A 26,522-nucleotide genomic window follows, 5' to 3' on the forward strand; every position below is an offset into this window, starting at 1 on the left:
GTCAGCACCTGAGGTCAGAATCGAACACGGGTCATTTACCTGCTGGAAGGAACCGAAGACAGGCGTAAAATCCTGGAGTAACACAGCGGGTCATGCAGCATCTTTGGAGAAAAGGAGTAGGCGATGTTTTGGGTCGAGACCCTTCCTCATACTAACAATATAGTCTCCATTTCTGCTCTGTCAATGCCCTTTATATCTTGTAGTAATATTAATTTACCCCAACTGTGCTCTGATCCCAGAGTCTCCACAAGTGAAGCGCCATCGAGCCGAGACATTTGTTTGACATTCTCTTCACGATAAGTAAAGCATAATCATAATTATTCAAATGATGTGCTATAATTTTTGAAGCCTAATAGCTACACCATTTGCATATCATCATGAGATAAACTAAGATTACATCTTTAATCCATTTGATCTCATCCTTCCAGATCATGAATCTTCCATAACAGTATTTATTTCTTAGCACAAATGTCCTTGTCCATCCATTTCAATTGTTCACCATTCAAGTGTATTTTCTGTCAATGAAACAATTTTTTTAATTTTATCATTTCAAATGCTGCATCATTCTGGCAGGAAGTACTAGTATGGAAATATTTGAAGCGGCTCATTTACACAGATGTGTAATGAGCAATCTCTCCACATGACAATCAAACAGATCATTAGTATGTGGCATGTAGAATCTTGGTTAATTTTTCTATTATTGAAATGGAAGAACACACAGCTTGCAGATTAATAAACATAAAATGTTGATTTATTACCCAGTAAAATGTATCTTGGGACAATTCAAATACAAACATCTAATGAGTGATGTTAACCTTTCTCGTCACCAGGGAGCCATGAGTGTTTTTTTACCTTTATGTGAAGCATTCTTCACAGCAGGCATGACTGGGTCAGATTCCCATATATTCTGGCTCAGGAAAAGCTGGAGGTGATTATTTCCCCTGGGTTACCAGGACCAAAGCCTCTTTGCACATCAGGCGTACACTGTCACTTGTACTTCCATAACTCAAATTCATGCACGTCAGTCGTATTTTCTCCTCCTTTGAATTTGAATACTTGTAAACTCTACCAAGAGAACAATTAGTTACAGTATGTCCATTTGGTATTCATCTCATCAAACAACTGTAGCAACTGCTAGTCATCATTGGGGGAAAAAAACTACCTAATAGAAAAGCTACAAAATAGTTCTTCACTTTACCCGATTCCTATTAGAGATGAGAAATAATAGGTTAAGGAACAATGTGAGCAGCTCAGTAAGAGCAAGTGGAAGCATTGAAGCATAAACACAAGGAAATAGAGATTAAACGTGAGGGGAAGGCGAGCAGAGATCGAAGTAGGGCAGGGCTCAATGGGAGTGAGGAGGAAGGGAGTTGGGCAGAGTTTGGACAGGAGTTGGGAGTGAATGGGACAAGGCCATATAACTCTTCCAGATATATCAAAGGGATGCAAAGGTATCCAACTTATCCTAATACAGAGAAACAGAATTATTCCAATGACAAGCAGCATAGCTGTCCTGATAAACAGATAAGGTCATACATCATGGAAACAGGCCCTTTGGCGCAATTGGTCCATATCGGCCAAGATGCCCCATCGAAGCTAATCATGTGTGACTGTGTTTGGCCCATATCCCTCTAAACCTTTCCTATCCATGTACCTGTCCAGGTGTCTTTTATTTACTGTTAAATCTTGCCCCTCTCACCTTAAACCTAAGTCCTCGTGTTTTTGATTTCCCTACCTTGGGAAAATGACTCTGTGTATTCACCGCATCTATTCCACTGATGATTTTATACACATCTATAAGATCACCCCTCAACCTCGTGTGCTCCAAGAATTAACATTCTGGTCTGCCCAACCTCTCTCTCTCTAGCTCCCTCTAGCTCAATCCCTTGTCATAGCGCCATGTGGCATGGAAACAGGCCCATCAGCCCAACTCGTCCATGCTGACAAAGCAAGTTCCACCTTTAGCCCATATTCCTCTAAACCTTTCCTATCCATGTACCTGCCCAAGTGCCTTTTCAATGCTTTCATAGCTCTTACAAATTTCTACAGATGCACTGTAGAAAGCATCCTGTCGGGATGCATCACAGCTTGGTATGGTGATTGCCGTGCCTAAGACTGCAATAAAGTGCAGAGTTATGCGAATTGTGTATGCATCACACAAAACCAGTCTCTGCAACCATCCCAACCCCCCCCCACCCTTCCCACAATTAACTCCTTCCATACTTCATGCCGTACATCGCATGTATCCCGATATAGGGCAAAAATAGTGTTCCAACAAAGGGCAACATTGGTATCTGAATAGAGGAAACTTCCCAAACCAGGCGACTCTGTGTGCTGGTCACAGAAGTGGATCTGCAATTATGCATTACAGTCGCCTCACTCTTTTCAACCTCTACTACTTGTACACTGTGGATGGCTCGATGGTAATCTTACATGGTCTTTTCGCTGACTGGTCAGCGCGCAACAAAAGCTTTTCACTGTCCTTGGTGCATGCGGCAATAAACTAAACAATAAGTAATGGGCCTGTCCCACTTAGGTGATTTTTCAGGCGACTGCCAGCGACTGTCAAGTCGTAGCAGGTCGCTGAAAAACCGGTGACTGGAATGACGACTGGAACGGCGACTGTCAGAGTGGAACACACGTACACACACATCCCTTCCTTCACCAGCCAGTTATGCAGGCGGGGGACAGGGCAAGCGGGGGGAGCGCTGTCTGAGTGAAATTCACACGGTGCACAGCCAATGTGATACAGACTCACACCACGATGAACAGGAAGGATGGCGCTGTAATTAAGACGGTGAAAGCACAGGGTACGTGAAGGGTCACTTAAGTCCTTTAAAAGAGGGGAGAGGTGGGGAGAGGGGAAAGAAGGAGTAGACGGGGTGGGGAGAATGGAGGAGTGGAGACAACTTTTAAGAAGCCAGAGGTTAATGTCCACTCCGCTGTGAAGCTCGGCGGACATTAACATTATCAGTCGGTTATCCTTGTTTCTAAAACCTACTGTGTATGTTTTTTTTCCCAATGAGCCAATGAAATTCACCGGTCAGCACTGGCGACAACCGGCGACAACCTACGAGAACCTACGACCTCCTGGCGACCCACTACCACTGCACCTGTGTTACTCGCTACTCTCCATGGCGTCAAAATTCTGGTCGCGGCTAATTTTTCAACATGTTGAATGAAGCCGCGACTGGAATGCAGGAACTACTCACCGCCATGCAGGCGACACCCCAGCAACTTTCGGCAAACATGTGGCGACCTTCTGGCGACCTCATAGTCTCCTGTAATCGCCTAAAAGTGGGACAGGCCCATAACTCAATCTATGGAATCTGAGGTATCTGAATGAAGTGCAGGCAAGGGTCCCAATAGAGAGAATCCCACGTATCTGAATGTAAATGCTACCTGCCATGATTTTATTCCCATCGCTGTGGTCAGCAAGGATGAAGTGTCCTCTCCATTTGGTTTGGCCACAAGCCTGGGCAGATCATTGGGAACACAGACTTGTCCATCATCTGCGTTCCTCTCTTGACAGAATAGACTGATTGCAGAGGAACAGCATGGCTGCTATGCTATGTCTGGGGCGTACTTGGTTGCAGGAATTGCCGGATGTTGAATGCACAAGGGATCAGCCGACCATCTTCAGGGACTCCAGCTCCAGTGCCTTTGCCTCTCCTGAGCCTCCCCCGCAAGGCAGTGGGGAGATATTTGACCCCTAACTGGGACCTGGTTGATAGACACCAGGGCGTGTCCATGCACCGGTGGGTCAAAGAGATACGACTGATTTTAACATTGGAACAGACAACTAGGAAGTGACTGCTGTGGACCGAGGGAGGTGGAGGAAGGAGCTCCAGGTGGGTATGAAGCACCATGCCAGCATACGGTTCAAGACCCTGCAGGCCAGGCACCCACGCCATAAAATGGTCAATGGCAACAGCAACCGACTCCACAATCCAACGGCCAGAGCCAACTTCACCTGTGGAAGCTGCGGGAGAGCCTGCCTGTCAAGGATAGGTCTAGTCAGCCACAGCAGGAAATGCAAGGGCAGGACGTCCAACATCAGAAATGGAAGCACAGCCGTAACATAAGGAAGTGCATCTGCCCTGATAAAGGACAAGAAAAGGCATCTCAATAACTTGCTGTACAGGTATCTAAATTAAGAGAAACACAGGTATCCCAAAGAAAAAGTTACGCCTCCATGTCAAAAAGGCACAGCGCAGTTATGACAATGAAGGGCAGAGGATGCATCACATTGAAAAACAACAGTTATCTTTATCGCCATGTTCACAAAAACAAATTCTGTTCACACATTGGTTAATTGTCGAGATATTTTCTGTATTTTGATACCTGTGAGGCTCACAGCATTGTTCAACATTCTCAAGGAAGATTGTGTCAAAACAAAAAATATTCTCACATTCAGCTTCAGCATTTGAAAGTAGCATTCCATTCTACTTTTGATGCGGCTTACTTAATTTTACACGTTTAATTACCATTGGATACTTACAATGTCAAGCAGTCAGAAACCCTGAAGCACAGGTAAGTCGTGAAATGTTTTTGCTTGTGGAGTGACCTCTGTTCACCTTGCTGTGAAGTACTACTGTCATTCTGCTGGTGAAAATATTCCTTTCATTTCATCCTGCCCCCTACCCTGCCCCCACCTCTACACACTGTCGTTTCTTTCCATTTGAGTTGGATAGTGCCCTAAGCAATGTGCAGGTGTGCACAGGCAATTAAAAAGCTCACCTTGCAGCTGCAGCCCCCTCTCCTCAGTCGCTGTATCTTACACGATAGTATCACCCAGAAAGAGCTACAGCAAAGTCAGCACCAGCATTTCTGAAGCAGAATGCCCCTGACAAGGGTTATGGGGAGAAGGCAGGGGTTGAGAGGGATAGACCAGCCATGACTGAATGGTGGAGTAGATGATGGGCCGAATGGCTTAATTCTACTCCTATCACTTATGGACATTTGAACTTACAACAATGTTGGTACAATATTAGATGCATTTGAAGGACCAATGCATTCACTACATTTATGGAGGAATTCTTCAACTTCATTGCCATTCTGTGGTGTCAATTATATCAGCGATCAATCAGTTGCAGATCAACAATACAGTGATCGCAAATAGTAATAGTGGGTAGGAAGTGACCAGCTTCCTCACACTCCTATGATATCTTGGGGATCATGGCCAAACATTTTACCCCAATCCATCCCACCGACCTTTCTCCTGTAGTATTGTCATCTCCTTGAAAGGCTTGGATAGACTGGACGTGGAGAGGACATTTCCACTGGTGGGAGAATCTAGGACCAGAGGGTACAGCTTCAGAACAAAAGGACATACTTTTAGATAGGAGATGAGGAGGGATTTCTTTAGTCAGAGGGTGGTGAATATATGGAATTCATCTCCACAGATGGCCGTGAAGACCAAGTCATTGGGTATTTTTAAAGCGGTGATTGACAGTTTCTTGATTAGTAAGAATGTCAAGGGTTACGGGGAGAAGACCCAGCTGCACTGTGTGTTTCTGCAGAGAGGTAGGGTCCCACCCTGAGCAGGGGAGGCACACCCTTCTACAGATGCCCCGGAGAAAGCATTTTATTGGGGAGCATCACAGCATGATTTGGGAAAAGCTCCAAGACCACAAGAAATTGCAGAGAATTGTGGATGCAGCCCAGACCATCACACAAACCAACCTCCCTTCCATTGACTCCATTTACACTTCACGCTGCCTCAACAAGGCCACCAGCATAATCAAGGACGAGTCACACCCTGGCCACTCCCTCATCGCCCCTCTCCCATCAGGCAAAAGGTATCGAAATGTGAAAACACACACCTCCAGATTCAGGGAATTTCTTCCCAGCTGTTATCAGGCAACTGAACCATGCTACCAACAACTAGGGAGAGGTCCTGACCTACTATCTACCTCATGAGAGACCCTCGGACTACCTCTGTTAGGACTTTACTGAACCTTATCGAGCACTGAACATTATTCACGGTATTCCATTCATCAGCTCGATTATAATCATGTATTGTCTTATCACAGACTGGTCAGCAAGCAACATAAGCTTTTCACTGCCATGACACATGACAATAAACTGAACTCAAACTCAAAAATCCTCTGTGATGGTGATCTCGGAGATGGGAAGAGTGAGGCACCTCTGCCCAGGTGCTTCAACGCAGGCAGCAAGTGCATGGGTGCAGTTGCAAGTAATTTGCAGCAGCCTTCTGCTCTTCCTGGCCCCCAGGTGCTCCCAGCCCACACACCCTCTTGGACCCACAAGGTTTTGTTAATGATCAGAATGGTTTCAAGTCTTGGTTTGGACCAGCTAACTGCTGAGAGGCATAAACAGATTCATAAATATCAAAAACAGCAAGGTTGGTGTTATCCCATTCAAAACATGGTCTGAAATTTAAACTCCTGTGAAGGCCTTTCACAATGCCACTCAAGTAACAATTATGAAACTTTAGACTTTAGAGATACAACGTGGAAAAAAAACCTTCAGCCCACCGAGACCAACGATCATCCCATACACTAACCTATCCCACACACTAGGTACAATTTAAATTTTACCGAAGCCAATTAACCTACCAACCTGTGTGTCTTTGAAGTGTGGGAGGAAACCAGAAAACCCAAAGGTCACAGGGAGAATGTGAGAAAACTCCTTACAGACAGCACCTGTAGTCAGGATTGAACCAGGGTCTCTGGCGCTGTAAGGCAACAGCTCTACTGCTGTGCCACCGTGCCATCTGAGCCTGCAGTGAGATTTGACATATCTGCTCAACCCCCATCCATAACTTGTCCACCCTCACCAATGCTTCATGGACACAAGAATCCAGACCACTGGCAATTCGATTTCAAATCATGGCAGAGCTGCTGCCTCATTGTGCCAGAGACACGGATCCAAATCTGACCTCAGGTACTGTCTATGCGGAGTTTACATATTCTCCCTGTGACCACATTGGTTTCCTCTGTGCGTTACGGTTTCCTCCCACATCTCAAAGACGTGGTAGTTCGCAGGTTAATTGCCCGTTGCAGAATTGTCCCTAATGTGCATTGGATGAAAGTGGCGATTGTTGGTCAGCGTGGACTCGGTGGGTCGAAGGGCTTGTTTCCATGCTATATCTCTAAATTAAAACATTATGTAAAAGTACACTAAGTCAGAGTGATTAACTGACTTACTGGCTCTCCTCTTGTCCCCCTACCATTGTAGAATACAATCCACTTTTAAAATCAAAAGTGGCAAGTTTGTATCCATTTCCTAACCCATTTAACCCTCCCCAAACCTTTGAGAAAACCACCTGTTGTTAGGAGTTAAATATTCCTCCCTATTCCACCGCAATGACTTAGCCAGAAGGTAATAAAAAGGAATGCAGCAAAACAAGAGACTATGGATTTTCCTGTATCAATTTCATCCTTTAGGGTTAGATTTATTATTGTCACGTGTACCAAGATACAGTGAAAAGCTTTGTTTTGCATGGTGTGGAATTAGATCAGGTAATATTATACATAATACAATCAAGTCAAACTCAAGCACAATAGGTAGGGCAAAGGGGAAGATGTAGTGTAATCAGCATTGCAGCGCATCAGATCCATAGAAAAAGCCAATGGCCAAAATGAGGTAGAGGTGAATCGGATATTGCACTAGATTATGGTAGGAGCATTCAAAAGCCTGATAAGGGAGAGTAAGAATCTGTTCCTGTCCCGATACCACCTTAGCTCTAGATCCCAACCGGAAGAAATGCATCTCTGTTTTGTATAACCTGTTAGGGTCGGTTATATTGAAACCTCATACCTCATTAAAAGCTGCGTGGGAGGGTGAGCTGAATACGAAACTAACAGACCAGCAATGGGACTCTGCCTTGGATTTGATCCATTCTTCCTCCATATGTGCCCGTCATGGCCTAATCCAATGCAAAGTCCTTCACAAAGTCCACTACACAAATGCAAGATTATCTAGAATTTACCCCACTGTTAGGGACACCTGCAACAGATGTAATCAATCTCCTGCCAACCATAGCCATATGTTTTGGTCTTGCCCTAAGCTAGCAGCCTTTTGGAGGAGTGCTTTCGACTTGATAAGCTGAGTCTACGATCAGACTATTCCTCCAAACCCACTGTCAGCCATTTTCGGTACCCCTCCCAACACCAACCTCTCTGTTGCGGTGAAACGGGTTCTAGCTTTTACAACCTTGTTAGCCCGGAGACTGATCTTGCTTAACTGGAGGCTCACCTGTCCCCCGACACACGCCCGCTGGATTAAGGAGGTGCTTTACAATTTAAAGCTTGAAAAACTTAGGTTCTCTCTCAAAGGCTCTACCAAGACATTCCTAGATACATGGAACCCTTTCTTGGAACTTGTTAACTCTCTCAACTTGTCCCCGGACTCGGAAGAGGACTGAGTGCTCTCCACCATTGTTCTGTTCTACTGCAGCTGCTCTCCCCTTAACCCCCCCCCCCCCCTCCCCACACTTATTTATTTAATCACTTACTTATTTACTGTTATTAGTGACCCCCTTTTTTCTTCTTTTTTTTTAGTACTTTTTGTTTCGTTTATCTTACCATATTTGTGTGGATGTGTATGTATGTGAGTGTTGTTTGTCCCCGTTTGGTTCCGACCTGTTTCGGATGGGTTGAAGGTCGGTAAGGGTAAGGGCTTTGAGGGTCGCCTACATACTGTTGCACAATTATGCCTTGACTGTCACTGTCTGTTATCATTGTATGTATGCAAATTGCTGTGAAATTCAAATAAAAAGATTTAAATCAAGAATCTGTTCCTGAGACATTTTTAAGCTTTTGTATCTTCTGCCCGACGGGAATGAGGAGAATGAGGGGGGTGTGCAAGTCTTTGATTATTATATTGGCTGCTTGTCCAAGGCATGGTGAAGTGTACACAATGCTGGGGAGTCTGGTCTGTGTGAGGGACTGGGCTACATCCACAACTCTGCAATTGTTTTGCGGTCTTAGGTAGAGCTGATATGTAAATGCTGCAACGTCTGAGGAAGGAATTACTTTGCAGGCCTATTCAGTGTTGGCCCACTATTGAATAGACAAGAAGCAGCCCATCTTTGCATGTGGCAAGACCCAGTCAACATACTGGCCATGCCTGACACATTGCAAGTACTGTGGATCAAGCCAATGGATGCTTAATTTGTGGCCTAACAGTTGTACGTGCGTCAGCTGTGTGGAATTAGGACCACATTGCTGTATTATTAATGCTGGGGGTGAGGGACAGGGAATGGGGAGTTCAGCTCCAGTTCACTATGTTTTGACCAAATTAGCTGCTTGCCCCTGTTGCCAAGCTTCTGGCTCCATCTAGAGTTTAAAAATTAATCTACAACAGCCCTGTCTGTATAATAAAGTGCTCAGGCGATTCTTGGCTGATAGTGTCAAAGAATAATAAACACTTCTGGCAATCATTAGATTGGAATTCAGGATCACCAACTAGAGAGAGTGGTCCTGACCTCCCCTAAACCTCATTGGTATCCTTCGAACAATCTTTAATCAGGCTTAACCTTGCACTAAATGTTATACCCCTTATCCTGTATCTGTACACAGTGGACAATTTGATTGTCATCATGTATAGTCTTTTCGCTGACTGTATAGCAAGCAACAAACTGTTTTTCACAAAATGCTGGAGTAACTCAGCGGGTCAGGCACCATTGCTTCTCTCCAGAGATGCTGCCTGACCCGCTGAGTTACTCCAGCATTTTGTGTCTCCCTTCGATTTAAACCAGCATCTGCCGTTCTTTCCAACACAAAAAGTCTTTCACTGCACCTTGGTACATGTGACAATATTAAACAAAACTAATGCTAACTGCTTGAAACTCCTACATTGTAACAAAAAAAAAAAAATTCAGTATTTCCATAACCCATATGTTTGCAGTTGAGGCCTGGGTGTTACAACATGCGATTTTTGGATGTTAAATTATTTAATCATTCACCAGGATATCTCAAAAAGAATGTAATCCCAATAATCCCAATAATACTTTATTAGACAAGTATGTTTTGTAACATACGAGGAATTTAATTTGCCAAGTCAGTCATACAATAAAAAGCAACAGAGCACACAAAATACATTTTAACATAAGCATCCACCACAATAACTCCTCCACATTCCTCACTGTGATGGAAGGTGAAAAAAAGTTCAAATCGCTTCCCTTCTATGCTCTCCGCGCGCGGTCGGGGGCCTTGAGCCCTGTAATTGACAGGACGATCTTGACTCCCATAGCCGGCAGTCAGGCCCTTTGCATCTGGGCGATCAGCTCCTGTATCAGGGGGATGTCAGCTCCTCCGCGCTGGCGATCGGACCCCGCGTCGCGGCTGGTCGAACCTCTGCATCGTTAGAACTCCTGACTAGCCTCTCCTGTGACTGCGAGCTCCCGATGTAAAGTCCGCAGGCTGCGGTTGGAGTGATCCCAGGCAAAGGATCAGCTCCGATGTTAAGTCCACGCTCCACGGTGGGGCCCAAAGTCAGTCTGAGGAGGCCTCCAGCTCCATCGATGGTAGGCTGCAGATCGGCCGGAGATGCGACTCGGAACCGGAGATGCGACCCGGAAAACAATCGCATCTCTGGCAAGGTAAGAAACTGAATAAAAGTTCCCCCCTCCCCCCACATAAAACAAATAGGAGAACATTTACACAGACTTTTAAAAATTAAAAAGAAAAGACGAAAAATCAGACAGACTGTTGGCAGGGCTGTCAGCACCCCGAAGGCTGATCAGATCTGGATCCTGGCATGAACAATAGAAAATTTTGGATGTTTTTTTTTCCAAAACTAAACTTTATTCAGAATAATAAAAAATATATATAAAAAAGGGACAGGGCAAAAATTCTTCTGACACTCTGTTTATACATTCATTAGTGTTATGTTTGGTAGTCTTCACAAACTATCCTTATATCACTTACCTGGGTTGATATCTCTTCCCTTGTTTGAGGGCTGTCTCCATCAGACATTGCCCCCTCCCCCCCCTCCAATGTCCTGCCACAGAAGGACCCTAGACTGTGGTCCTCCCAATGGTCTGGTGCGTTTGCTGAACCAAACTTCAGCGAGTCCCTCAGCACGTACTCCTGCAGCTTAGCATGTACCAGTCAGCAACATATCCTGATGGACATCTCGCTCTGCTGGGAATTCAACTAGTTTCGGGCAGACTAAAGAGCGGCTTTCACCGGGTGATGATTTTCCAGCAGCACTTTATGTCAGTCTCCGAATGGGACCCTGGAACAGACGCAAATCCGAGAGTCCCCTGTTACGGAGCTGTTTGGGGTAAACCATGACAAGGACCTCTTCATCATTCTCCAGATTCTCTTCGCAAATCCACTCTGCAAAGAAGCGGGCAACCGTCACCTCTCCATAGCAGCCGCCCCGAGGGCAGCGTGCATTGGTAGTAAGATTCCAACAGTGCACAAAGAATTTGACTGGGAGTGCTCCGCTCACCGCAAACCAAGCTAGGTCTTATTTGTGAGTTTTGACAAAGAGGCATTTCGCTAGACTAGCTGGGCAGTCTGCTCAGGGAGCCATGCCACAGGATCCATCGTGTCCTGCAGTTTCCACAGGATGTATGCTCTCATAGATCTTTTTTTTAAAAAGTGCTTTATTGTCACGTGCAAAACTCAGTGAAATTCTTTTATGAGTCGCCAGATTTGGCATCATTTCCAAAGTCTAGTCTGGGTACTTGGTCTTATGGCATGGCTCCCAATCCAAGTGAGCTCCAGGATGCTGCATGGCTTCCAGCAGTCACCTTCGTCTAGATCATTTAGCAAACTGACGTTCCTCTCTTCGCCTGGCCACGTTTGTACCTTCCACAGGTCTTAAGCACACTCCAGTGGGAATGAACCTCAAAACAGCAGACAGAACCTTGTAAGTGCCATGGAACAATTTACTGACTATTTACCGACAGAGTGTACCACTTATCTTTTCAGGTTACAGAGGAGCAAGTTACATAAAGAACAATAGTGCAGGTTGGGTAGCACCAGATTGCAACTGCTCCTTGACCCCGACTGCCTAAGAGCTTCACAGTGGCACAACGATAGAGTTGCTGCCAGACAGCGCCAGAGACCCAGGTTCAATCCAGACTACGGGTGCTGTCTGTACGGTGCCCTCCATAATGTTTGGGCCAAAGACCCATCATTTATTTATTTGCCTCTGTACTCCACAATTTGAGATTTGTAATAGAAAAAAATCACATGCGGTTAAAGTGCACACTGTCAGATTTTAATAAAGACCATTTTTATACATTTTGATTTCATCATGCAGAAATTACAGCTGTGTTTATATATAGTCCCACTATTTCAGGGCACCATAATGTTTGGATCACAGCAATGTCATGTAAATGAAAGTAGTCATGTTTATTATTTTGTTGCATATCCTTTGCATGCAATGACTGCTTGAAGTCTGCGATTCATGGACATCACCAGTTGCTGGGCGTCTTCTCTGGTGATGCTCTGCCAGGCCTGTATTACAGCCATCTTTTGCTTATGCTTGTTTTGGGGGCTAGTCCCCTTCAGTTTTCTCTTCAACATATAAAAGGCATGCTCAATTGGGTTTAGATCTGATGATTGACTTGGCCACTCAAGAATTTTTTAGCTTTGAAAAACACCTTTGTTGCTTTAGCAGTATGTTTGGGATCATTGTCTTGCTGTAGAATGAACTGCCGGCCAATGAGTTTTGAGGCATTTGTTTGAACTTGGAGCAGATAGGATGTATCTATACATTACAGAATTCATTATGCTACCACCATCAGCACGTATCATCAATGAAGATAAGTGAGCCAGTACCTTCAGCAGCTATACATGCCCAGGCCATAACATCCCCACCACTGTGTTTCACAGATGTGGTGGTATGCTTTGGATCTTGGGCAGTTCCTTCTCTCCTCCATACTTTGCTCTTGCCATCACTCTGATATAAGTTAATCTTCGTCTCATCTGTCCACAAGACCTTTTTCCAGAACTGTGCTTGCTCTTTTAATTACTTCTTGGCAAACTGTAACCGGGCCATCCTATTTTTGCTGCTAACCAGTGGTTTGCATCTTGCAGTGTAGCCTCTGTATTTCTGTTCGTGAAGGCTTCTGCGGACAGTGGTCATTGACAAATCCACATCTGACTCCTAAAGAGTATTTCTGATCTGTCGGACAGGTATTGGGGATTTTTCTTTATTATAGAGAGAATTCTTCTGTCATCAGCTGTGGAGGTCTTCCTTGGCCTGCCAGTCCGTTTGCGATTTGTAAGCTCACCAGTGCTCTCTTTCTTCTTAATGGTGTTCCAAACAGTTGATTTTGGTACGCCTAAGGGCTGGCTGATGTCTCTAACAGTTTTATTCTTGTTTCTCAGTCTCATAATGGCTTCTTTGACTTTCATTGGCACAACTTTGGTCCTCATGTGGATAAACAGCAATACAAGTTTCCAAAGGTGATGGAAAGACTGGAGGAAAGACTAGGTGCTGAGAGCTCTCTTGTACTTGCATTAAGGAGGCAATTAAACACACCTGAGCAATTACAAACATTATGAATCCATGTGTCCCAAACATTATGGTGCCCTGAAATGGGGGACTATGTATAAACACAGTTGTAATTTCTACACGGTGAAACCAAAATGTATAAAAATGGTCTTTATTAAAATCTGACAATGTGCACTTTAACCACATGTGATTTTTTTCTATTACAAATCTCAAATTGTAGAGTACAGAGGCAAATAAATAAATGGTCGGTCTTTATCCCAAACATTATGGAGGGCACTGTACATTCTCCTCGTGGGTTTTCTCCCACACTCCAAAGACGTACAGGTTTGTAGGCTAATTGGCTTGGTAAAAATATAAATTGTCCCTATTGTGTGTAGGATAGTATTAGTGCGGGAAATGGCTGGTTGGCGTGGACTCAGTGGCCAAAGGGCCTGTTTCCACGTTGTATCTCTAAACTAAACTACTCACACACAAGTCTGAAGTTTATTTGTAGAATTGAATCAGCTGCTGCAGAGACGCTTGCTAATCTGCCTGTTCATTCAGCTCGGACTGCCTTTTGCACTGGGGTGTTAGTTTCCAGGGTTGTTGGGAGCTGAACAGAGAGGATTCCAGTCTTCCTAGTGGCAGGTTCGCCCATCCCATTAGTGAAACAAAGTAACTGGTAATGCTATGCCCTGGAGAACTGTAGGTTTTGATTTGTGCTGTGTTTAAACCAATAATTGCACTTCAAAAGTGATGTGGAGAATGCAATTAAAAGCAGCATCAAAGTACGTTAATTCATTTTCTTTAAATTTAGAGACTTGTCACAGTTAGCAATTGCAACATAATCTTAGAGGCAATCAGATCAAACTAGGATAACGGCCAAGAAATATAATCGTATATGAAAGGCCTGGTTGAAACTCTTGCCCCGAATATAGCAACATTCAATACTTCACCGGTAAAACTAGACTTCTCTTTATAATCACTATGACCAAGTCTGATTATTACAAATGCATTAATCTACAAATTCAGATTTTCTCTCTTGTGGATGAAGACAGAATGACAAGGATGAACCTGGCAAAATATTTAATTGCCCATCTTCTTGGTGATTTCAGCACAAAAAATACTCAGGATAACCCTCGTTTAGTGTTGCTCCTGTAAATCAAGAGCTATGCCTTCTGTGGAAATCTTATGCAGCTATCTTCTGGGTGGCAAGATGGCCGGAGACCCGGGTTCGATCCAGACTATGGGTGCTGTCTGTATGGCGTTTGCACGTTCTCCCCGTTACCACGTGGGGTTTCTCTGAGATCTTCGGTTTCCTCCCATACTCCAAAGACATACAGGTTTGTAGGTTAATTGGCTTGGTATAAGAGTATCTCTAAACTAAGCTAAAATAGTAATAGCTAAAGTTCCAAAAAAATATTTACAGTCAGGAACTTCTCACCTGTATTTATGATCACAAGAGGGCAGTATGGAATGATGCAAGTTTTGCATTACTGAATATGCTCACAGAAAGCAACATAATTGAGAAGATAGGTCTTGACCAAAAACATCACCTACTCCTTTTCTCCAGAGTAGCTGTCTGATTCGCTGACTTACTCCAGCATTTTGTGCCTATCTTCGGTTTAAACCAGCATCTGCAGTTCCTTCCGACACAGCATAAACTGAAAACTTGGATCCAAAATGTCTCAATCGTTTTGCTCTGTATTTTCAAATGCTCAAACAAGTACAACATTTTTGATTGACCTTGTTCTGCACATTTGGCAGTCCCATAGCCCAGGTTCAACATTTAGTGGAAACATTTGTTGTCAGCAGATGCCAATTCTGGTAAGTTATCTCCATGGTGAATTTATTTCCCTGCCCAGTCCATCATCGGCTCTGACCTACCTTCCATCGAGGGGATTTATCGCAGTCGCTGCCTCAAAAAGGCTGGCAGTATCATCAAAGACCCACAACATCCTGGCCACACACTCATCTCCCTGCTACCTTCAGGTAAAAGGTACAGGAGCCTGAAGACTGCAACAACCAGGTTCAGGAATAGCTACTTCCCCACAGCCATCAGGCTATTAAACCTGGCTCGGACAAAACTTTGATTATTAATAACCAATTATCTGTTATATGCACTTTATCATTTTATTTATTCATGTGTTTATATATTTATATTATAGTATATGGACACATTGATCTGTTTTGTAGTAAATGCCTACTATTTTCTGTGTGCTTAAGCAAAGCAAGAATTTCATTGTCCTATCAGGGACACATGACAATAAACTCACTTGAACTTGATTTCCTGACTGCCACCTCCAAATGGCCTGCCCATTAAACATCTTATTTTTATACCATGCCCCCTTAACCACATGAAGGATGATTGACAGAGAACATTAACTCTGCTTCTTTCTCCACAGATGCTGGCTAATCTGAGTGTTTCCACTCATTTCCACATGTATTTTAGATTTCCAGCATCTGCTTTAGATACTGGTTTATGCCGAAGATAGGCACAAAATGCTGGAGTAACTCAGCGGGTCAGGCAGCATCTCAAGAGAAAAGGAATTGGTGACTTTTCGGGTCGGGACCCTTCCCCAGACTGAGGAATCAGACTGAGGAAGTCAGATTGAGAAGACTCAAGACTGAATATGCACTCGCTGGTACCTCATGCATCTTTTTGACCAAGGCCCCATCACACAACATGGGCTCATTATTTAAGTCACTGACCTCCATTATATTGCGTATCTTCCTCTCTGCCTCCAACCCAAATGTCATCCATAAATGTCATCCAGTCAGCACTCCTCGCTTCAACTTCCTCCCTAAGATCCATCACTGAGCCATCCCAGTTCTGTCAGTTTGTTCTCTTCCACAGAATTTACTTCTTTGCTCGACACCATTGCCTTGCCACTTACTAATATAACATGTGATCATCACTTCTAATTTGACAATTTCCTGTCCCCAACTGGCTTATTTATGCCATGTGATAGGAGCAGGATTAGGCCATTTGGCCCATCAAGTCTACCCTGCCATTCAATCATGGCTGATCTATCTCTCCCTCCTAACCCCATTCTCCTACCTTCTTATCATTACCCCTGACACCTTTACTAATCAAGAATCTATCTATCTCTGCCTTAAAAATATCAATTGACTTAGCCTCCACAGCCTGCTGTGCCAAAGAATTCCACAGATTCACCACCCTCTGACTAAAGTAATTCCTCATCTTCTTAAAGGAACATTTTTTAATTCTGAACCTATGAACTCTAGTCCTAGACTCTCCCACAAGTGGAAACATCCTCTCCACATCCACTCTATCTAAGTCTTTCACTATTCGGTAAGTTTCAATGAGGTTCCCCCTCATCCCGAGTACCAGCCCAGTACTGTCAAAAGCTCATCATATGTAAACCCACTCATTCCTGGGATCATTCTTGTAAACCTCCTCCAGAGCCAGCACATCCTTCCTCAGATATGGTGCCCAAAATTGCTCACAATACTCCAAATGCGGCCTGACCAATGCCTTTCAGCACAGTTGTCTAATCCCTCCATCCACTACCGTCATGACTTGACTTTACAGCTTAATTGAACCTGCTTCCTGCTCCTGGCCAAATAACATTGAATAACTTCTTCTTTATCTGTATTCACTATCTCCAAATAAAGGATGTGAAAACAGGAAGCTCCACAAGGCCAAGCTACACTTGTTTCTTTGTGGTTTGTGGACAATTCCCTGTTTTAGATATAAAAATTTTAAAAAAAAGCAAGTGCTGGCATCTGCAGAGAGGGAAACTAAGTTAATTTCAAGACGATCACCTTCCATCAAAACTGCCTTTTAACTTCTCTTTTGAGTCCGACGTGGCCCTTTTCTCCCTGAGAGCTGCGTCAGTGCCGCATCCTGTTCTTGCACCAAATCAGAAAGTTTCAGAACCCCCTGCTCCGATTTTTATATTGTCCACCTTTGACTTCTTCAACCTCCTTGACTTCTCATTAGCCATGAGGGATTGGTTCACACAGAGGATCCATCCAAAGACTCCAGCAGGTACCTTGACTGCACTTCCTTCCACCCCACTTCCTGCAAGGACTCTACTTCACTCTCCCAATTTCAGCAATCCCTCACACTCAATCCATTGCTTTACACTGATATTTAAAAAAGATTTGTGAATTAAAACTACCTCTTGCCGTGTTGAAGATCAGGTAGACGGATATTCTGTCTCAATAACTAATCAAACAATGGAATCTTCCACACCAGTGCTTCTGATATGTCCTCCGTTTCCTCAACAGTAGCTTTGTTGGAGTCTTACAATCTTGGACCTCAGATGGTGCCTTGCACTATCCTCCACACCAGAGACAATTTACTATTTTTACCAAAGCCAATTAACCTACAAACCTGTATGTCTTTGCAGTGCGGGAGGAAGCCGGAGTTTCTGGAGAAAACCCACGCGGTCACAGGGAGAACGTAGAGACTCCATACAGTCAGCGCCCCATGGTCAGGATAGAACCCGAGTCTCTGGTGCTGAAAGGCACCACCTCTACTGCTGTGCCACCGTGCAGCTCCTTGAAGCAATGGGAGTGAGAGTTTATTTACTATTATCACTCAACACCAACATAGAATGCCCCATATGTCCAGCAGTCAAATTGATTTATATTATCTTTTGACTGCTTATTTAAAAAAAATCATATTAAATGTAAGATATTTTATCCTTCAGCAATGTGTTCAACCAAAATGACGACAAAAAAATGGATTTAAACTGCAAAGATGTACGTCCTACGACCACCAGCGACCAACAACAAACTCCTCAATAATCTCCTCAATAATCAACATTGTACCTTTAAGTTCAGGAATCTGCCTTGTTCGTCTGAATAAGATCAGATTTCATGGTTTAGTGCACTTTTAAATAAGCCACCCTTTTATTAACAATAAAACCCCTCATACACAAAACTACAGGTAACAGCTGATATTGGCTCATCTGTCTAATACCGGAATAAGCCAGGATTGGTCTAGTTCCACAATTTTAAACACAATTCTCCCAGTGACCCTTTGCTGGACCCCAAGACGGCCTTTGATACTGCTAACAATAACCATACCAACCTTATAACACAAACTTACTGAATTAAATTCAAGTCCAACTTCAAATAAAAAGGTCAAGTTCTACTTATCATGTGACAAAAGCTTTCTTTGAAGTGAAAGCTAAGCTGGCACCAGCTGGAGTTAGAACTGCTCCTGTTAGACCCTGCTGCACACAAAATAATCTGGTCCCATTGAACCACCAATGAGGGTATAAATGGTAATTCAGAAAGAAATTGCACTTTTTGCTGTATGTTTCATAAGCCAAAGCATTTAATGGTGAATTAAGTATTTTTGAAGTTCAATCATTTGTGATGTAGGGAGACTTCAATGTCAATTTGCACACAGCATTTCCCACATTCTGCAATGAAGTAAATGATTATTTGTGTACGAAGGAACTGCAGATGCTGGTGTACACTGAAAGTAGACACAAAAAGCTGGAGTAACTCAGCGGGTCAGGCAGCATCTCTGAAGAAAGGGAAGCAGTAATGTTTTAGCTCGACATCCTTCCTCAGACCTATGGTATCATTTTTTAGTTTAGAGATACAGCGCGGAAACAGGCCCTTCGGTCCACCGATACCCATTACACGAACACTATCCTACACACTAGAGACAAATTAATTTTTTTACAAAGCCAATTATCCTACAAATCTCCACATCTGGCACATGTGACAATTAAATGTATCTTGAATCTTAAGCTTTGAAGTGTGGGAGGAAACTGGAACACCCAGAGAAAACCCAGGCGGTCATTGGGAGAATGTACAAACTCCATATAGACAGCACCTGCAGTCAGGATTGAACCCGAGTCTCTGGTGCTGTAAGGCAGCAATTCCACTGCTGCACCACTGTGCTACCCTCAAACAGCTGAGCTACCAGCACACATAAACGAACCCCAAAACCTCTATCTTCACCCGAGTGATGCCGTTACAGATTGGTTATAGAGCTTGTATCATATACCATTCATTGTAAATGCAGCAACTCCCACTCTTGAGATTCTGGGCATCCTACATGAAACAGTCATTTGTGGAAAATATTTGCCTTTATTCATTGTCGGTAGAGTGACTTGACCAGTGGCAGCAGGTTATCTTGTAGGTATGTTGCAAAGCCTACCTGAAGCGTCGCTGAAAATCTGTCGCTGCGGGTGTGCGCGATTTTGGCGCCGTTTAGAGGGGGGCGGGTTTAAAACGTGATTTTCTCTAGGCTGTTCAAATTGAAGATGTTCAGCCTAGTTAATTATTAACGAAAAATCGCTGAAAGACCCCGTCGCAAAAGCTATTATTAGTTTTAAAGGCCTCGTATAATAGTTATAGTAGTTTAAAAATCAATCTCTAAACCCGCGACCACCGGCAACCGCAGGGTCTCATAAAGCAAATAACAGAAGGTAAGTTGTATATTTTTACATTAAAAAGGGCTTCTAAAGATCCCTTTATACAAAGTTTAATATTGCGAGTAGCTCATTTTGGGCCCATTATATCCCGCAGTATTTTTCTCGGCATTTGGGGCACAAATCTACCGCAATGTGAACGTTCTAAACCAGCGCGTTCCACAGGGACCCACTGGAAAGCTGATTTAAATAGGCATTTATTTACAGCAATTGAACACTAAATTCCTTCCATTTGGTCTATAAATTAATGTAAATGAGATTTAAAAATCATGTTTTATTGTGAATTATTTATGAATATTATTTGGACATTTAGGCTATTTAAAAATGTTAATCATTTATTAAGAAATGGATAGATGTTTAGATCTAGTAATTGAAGTCTGAAATTAGCTACAATTAGGTAACTAACTAATTATATGCTTTAATTTCAGGTCATCCAAGTAAGATTATTTTATATTTGTTTCAGAATGCTTCAATCTATGATAACTGAAAGTTTCATTCAGTTCTCTTAATTTTTAAGAAGGTTATGGGCTTTTGACTGTTCACGATCACAGCTTTTTTGTTATGTCCATAGAAAATCAATAGGGAACAAGATGCTAATTTCCCAGTATGAAAATGGCCATAACCTTTTAAATACTTGAGATATGAAAGTGAATTAGGTGTCAAATTAAACTTATTTTTATGCTTTATCTGATGGGATAAATTGCAGACTTGATTTTTAAAATCTCAAAATTTTGTAACATTGCTATATCTTGTGCTTCCAATGGTGAATTTCTCTCGAGATTGTAGACCTACTTCTGTGCTTCTGTTGGATAATTCACATCAACTATTATGTGCCAGGAAGTGAGCACGCTGCATGTTTGGGTACAGGTGAGAGGTGTTCCCTTGTGATAGAACATAGTCATCCACTAATCCTTCACATTGACACTCAATGTAGGGATGGAGAGAATGCACAGGAACAGTGAAATATTCCCAAACAACTCTCATTAACGTCTACTAGAAAGAATTTAAAGGCATACATCACAGCATGGTTTGAGAACAGCCTAGACTGCAAGACAGTGCAGAGAATTATGGGTGCAGCCCAGACCATCACAGAAACCAACCTACCTTCCATTGATACCTCACGCTGCCTCAGCAAGGCCACCAGCATAAACAAGGACGAGACGCACCCGAGCCATTCCCTCCTCTCCCCTCTCCTATGAGGCAAGAGGTACAGAAGTGTGAAAACGCACACCTCCAGATTCAGGGAAAGTTTCTTCCAAGCTGTTATCAGGCAACTGAACCATCCTATCACCATCTAGGGAGCAGTCCTGAACTACTATCTACCTCATTGGACTATCTTTGTTTGGACTTTATCTTGCACTAAACGTTATTTACATTATTCCCTTGATCATGTATCTGTACACTGTGGACAGCTCAAATATAATCATGTTCTGTCTTTCAGCTGACTCATTAGCATGCAACAAAAGCTTTTCACTGTACCTTGACAATAAACTAAACTCAAACTCAGAAACAGTGAAGGTGGTGAGGCTGCCATTGTTTTTTTAAATAAGCTAAATTATCCTTATTTCTTGTGGTTGGGGACAGTACTACAAGAAAGAACACAGCATCTTTGGCATCTGACAAGACCCCTAGCACCGTGGGGTTAGTGCTGGCATCGTGGATTGCCTTCCACTACCCTACTTATACCTCCACATGTGTCATACAAACTCTCAGTTTATACTGGTGAATTTTATTCCAACGTGATGTCCAAGATGCCTATTTAGAGGATAATGTGTCAAGTAGAACGACTAAAATGTAGTAGATGGTGACTGTCCAATATTGGTGTTGAATTTGACACGGTGATTCGGTTAACAACCCAGCACAATCTTTACAAAGATTGTAAAAGTTGTTTATTGCATCCAATTAGTGATCAACCACATTGTAAAGTCAGAATTTTATAAAATGAATGAAAATATCCAGAGTATTACAAAGATGATGACACTGACGTTAGTTATTGGTAGTGCACATCGGAAACTCAAATCCAGTTACGAACAAGCTTGTGATATAGTCATGCCACAAGGACCAAGTGGCCACTGGAGCAGGTTAGGGCACCGAGAGTTCAATTCACTCCACTTAAAGTAACGCTCAGGCCAATCAGGGGAAAGAAGTGGAACTAGACAACCAGGTCAAAGTCATCTCTCTGGGGAACAAAACAGAAAGAAAAAGTAATGAACATCCTCCAATGTTGCAATAATCAATAAATAAAAATTGAAATATAGAACAAAACATTAATTTCAAATATATACTAACTCAACCTAAATATTTAAAGTTAAAAATACTGTAAATTTATCAGAGGCCAGGCTAAAGCGTGCAGTATAATTTCACACCAACACCATCGGTTCAGATAATTAACTTTACAGGTCACCTTCCCCTTATCCCAAAAGTCCACCTGCAAGACCAGTACCTTGGGCTGCTCAAATGCAGCTTCCATCTGCATTTTTGTTTCATCTCTTTTCATTAATAAATCCAAGAGTGATTAGAATCATAGAGCATGGTTCAGATCACAAAGCAGCAAATGAATGACCTCGGAAGCAGAGTAAATGCTGATAAGAAAGTGAATACTACTGCCAGAATCTCACAACAAGCTCCTGTGAGTAGATTATAATGGAAATGATTTGGTAATCTAGTTTGGAGATGTTAATTGTAGGTAGAGTGTTGGCCAGCACACCTTAGGACCATTATTTTCTTTAAAGCCATCACAAACTATTTTTGCATTGAAGCAAAAACTAAGTGTGCAGGCAGGCATGCATTTAATAAATATTTTATCTGACAAATAGCACTTCAGAAAATGCAGCATTTACCTAAAACTAAGTGTCAGTCGAGGTGTCTCCTAGAGCTCAAGTCCAGATGCGGGACTGAAAGCAACCAGTGAATTAAAAGTGTTGTGGAATTGAGGCCAATTCCACTTGAGTCCATGTCCAGCATGAGTATTCACCATAACCCTCCTAACTCAAGCAAGTTGATCATTATTTCACAATGCTAACTCCTTGATCTACACAACCATACATATGACTGAAGCTTTTCTAGAGCTACCGATCCAAATCAACTGCAAGCCAATTATCAAGATCCTCCCAAGAGAAAAATAATTGACGCTGTTAATTGGTGAATTTTAACATTAGACTAAACCACACAGCCTGGTGTATAGCAGATGGTATGCTGGTTTCAAACATCAGCGTAAAACAGAATACTAAATTCCACCTATTCTAGACATATCTCGTCAACTGGCAGGTTCAAGACCATCAGGAAAGAAATACTTCAGAAGATGATGGTACTTGAATTCTTACCTCTTCATTATACTCCATTACATGTCGTTTGATCTTTGAAGAGTCCACCCAGGTTATAAAGTCTTCCATATTTCTGTAAGTTCAACATGAGAACAATAGGCACATTAACAGAGACAGTCAAAAAATATTTTAATTATCCAGCACCAAGGTTAGTAATTCCAGTCTTTTAGCTGCTATCATCAGAATTGCCAGTCATACACTGCTTGGTCCCTCTGTTCCCCGCACATTATTGTGTGGCTGTTCCACTCACTTTCCCCAGCAGCAGCAATGAACAGCTGCCCACTAACCAAACTATCACCTCTTCAAGGACAACTCTTATCAGCATTGTCTCCGCACCAACTCAGCGATCCTCGTCTAGGAAAGGTGGTATTCAAATATGGCATACTGAGACAATGGCAAATTTTGTCATTGCCGTCCGCCTTCACTCTCAAGATATCGAAAAAGATCCTGGTTTTGAGGTCTTGTCATGGATTTTTACTGAACTTTGGGCTAAATGGCAAGCCAACAAAGCTGCCACTGATCTCAATCTGCTTGCCTTCAGTGATCCTCCTAGTCCATGTTTGGATGAAACAGAGATCTTGCCCAACCTTTGCCTTCACTAACAAACTAGGGTTACAACTGTTTCCACAGACCATATAAAGGGAAAAGTTCTTAATCTGGTATTTCTCCGAGTAAGTCCATCTGCACCCAGAAATACTGGTCATGTCCATCTACTTGCCTGATTGCAAATCAAAGCATGCACCATCCTCTACTACCCAACTGAACAGAATATGATGAATCAGCCACCACATAAAAATGGTCTTATGCTATTAATAACTGCCTGAAGAACTCAGTCCTTGCCACTAGGAGGAAGCATGTCCTTTATAACCAGGATTATCACACTGCTGCGCATTGTACATTCTGACGTAGAGGGGTGGATCCAGCGCAGAAACCCTGGAAGCTCCTCAGGGAACTACGGGCATTTCTCTGTGCAAGTCTGGGATTCCTATGCAAGTCCTGAAATTGGTGACCAGTTTGCATACTATTTCCCAGGTGCACCTTTGTTTTGGACAACACAAAGTCTATCAATGGAGCACAGGTTTACTGCAGTTCGCCGGCACAAAAGGGAGGGAATCTGTCTGCTGAACTAACTAGGCTGACGAAGGAACAACAAATCCATTCATTTTAATAGATAGGAAAAGGTGGAAAGGACAAACTCATCAATAATTAACATTTTATTAATTGAGCTTAACAATTGAAAGTATTTATCAAAGTGTTTTTTGTTTTTAACTGTTAGTTTAGTTTTACTTTAGTGTTTTGGAAACTTTCTTAAAAATTGTTTCATTAACTTTTAATAGTTTATGAATAGCTTTAAATTCTTGAAACAATCAGAGTTAATTTTCTCCCAACTTGCCATATCTTAGTTGGCTGTCAGGTTAATTTCATGACAGGGCTTATTCATTGATACGATAACAGCTCAATTTTCTTCTGATGAAAGATCCATCACCGTTCTCTCTCTCATATGAATACCATGATCTCTAATCCCCCCCCCCCCCCCAAACTAGTTAATTTGATTGTAAAACAAAATTGAAGCCTTTAGTCCATGTCACATTTGCTTCGTGACCCCCTGCTCCCAATTGTAATTTCAAAGGTCCTAGATGCCTGCAGGCTGCTGAACAGATTCTGCCAATGTTCTCTAGCACAGCCTTCTCCCCATCAAGGCAACAGCATCTATCATCAAGGATTCACACCATCATGTTATTACCTTTGTCATGTATTTGTACATTGTACAATGGCTTGATTGTAGTATTATCTTTCCACTGACTAGTTAGCACGCAAAAGCTTTTCACTGTATCTCGGTTCACGTGACCATAAACTAAACTCAAACGCCTACAAATCTGTAGGTCTTTGGAGCATGGGAGGAAACCGGAGCACCCGGAGAAAACCCACACAGATCACGGGGAGAACGTACAAATTCTGTACAGACATCACCCAGTCTGATATGGGTAAATTATGCATTACAAACCTCAATGATCTGTAGTGTCTATAGTGATGTATCCTCTGAAATGCCCCAAGATAGAGAATCTCAGAGATTCGCCACTTTGCTCAGACAAAGATTAGTTTTAAATGACAGCCCCCATCTCTCCATACAACTCCAACCGGTCGCTGAATAGAAGTAGCAGGGCAAATCTGCATCCTTAGAATCAACATCTATTTCTCTGCCTCACTGCCAGCCATCTGACCACTTTAAGGATATATGTATTCATCACCTTTAAGTAGGAACTCTTCAGAAACCTTTCAATGAATCTCCTGTATCCGTTCACAAGCTTCAGCTCAAGGATAATTTTACAACCCATATTTGCACCTCCCTCTTCTCAGTTCCAGTTGCACCAGATGTCTCTGTACATCAAGTTCAGAGTTCCAGCCACTGCTTCCTGTACCATCCATGTTCCACCCCACCATATCTCAATGACTCTTCCTTCTGTACTCTTCAATAGCTCCACCCCAACACCGACTCTCTCTTTTCATCTCCCTCACTCCACCACTGTAAATCACATGATCAAGAGGGGGCAGCATATTGGCACAGCGATAGAGTTGCTGCCTTACAGCGCCAGAGACCCGGGTTTGATCCTGACGAAGGGTGATGTCTGTATGGAGTTTGTACTTTCTCTCCGTGATCTGCAGGGGTTTTCTCTGGGGGTTCCGGTTACCCCCAAACTCCAAAGATGTACAGGCTAATTGGCTTGGTAAAGTTGTAAATTGTCGCTAGTGTGTGTAGGATAGTGTTAATGTACAGAGAGATCATTGGCCTGTTTCCAGGCTGTATCTCTAAACTAAACTAAAAGTTACTAACCAACACTGAATACCTCTTTGTCTAGTTTGATTCACCTTTCCTGCTTTGGATAAGTCCTGCTACGCCCTCCTCTTAGAAGTTAGCTGTCATGCCCAATTTTGATCTAATGGCTCCATGTATTAGCTGTCCATCACATGATCTGCCTCCTGACAGTAAAGTTCTCCGAGGCAATTTGCTATATTAAAGCGTAGTGTGTAAACGGGTTGGTCTTTAAAAGCCAGAGGACTGAATTACACATTTAAAGGAACAGATTGGAGATAAAAACAAGAAACTGTGAAACAAAGACATCTTTCACGCACCTACCACAAAAACATGCATGAAAGTGCCGGACGTGACAAAAATAGTGTTATCAAAAACATTTTGTCCAGGGGTAAGAGGGAGTTTTTTTAAATCAAGTAAAAGGATCTTTAGTTTGTAAGTGAAGATTTCAGATACGTACTCCAAATTGTATAAATTCATAATACAAGCTATGATTTCATTTTGGAAATAAAGTTATTCCGATATTTATATTCCAGA

At 42.7% G+C, this 26,522-nt stretch overlaps 1 protein-coding gene across 1 annotated transcript in view; it reads right to left on the bottom strand.

Moving 5' to 3' along the window:
* Nucleotides 1-21,721: 21,721 nt before the first annotated feature.
* The window catches only part of imp3 (IMP U3 small nucleolar ribonucleoprotein 3), a 151,862-nt gene continuing 147,061 nt past the window's right edge, over nt 21,722-26,522 (bottom strand). The window contains exons 6-7 of the mRNA XM_033028366.1: nt 23,174-23,246; nt 21,722-22,029 (exon numbers count right to left, since the gene is read on the bottom strand). Coding sequence (XP_032884257.1) covers nt 22,003-22,029; nt 23,174-23,246 — 100 coding nt within the window. The 3' untranslated portion in view covers nt 21,722-22,002. The remainder of the gene's footprint in view (nt 22,030-23,173; nt 23,247-26,522) is intronic.

The sequence above is a fragment of the Amblyraja radiata genome, chromosome 10, assembly GCF_010909765.2.
Source record: "Amblyraja radiata isolate CabotCenter1 chromosome 10, sAmbRad1.1.pri, whole genome shotgun sequence".
Lineage (NCBI taxonomy): Eukaryota > Metazoa > Chordata > Chondrichthyes > Rajiformes > Rajidae > Amblyraja > Amblyraja radiata.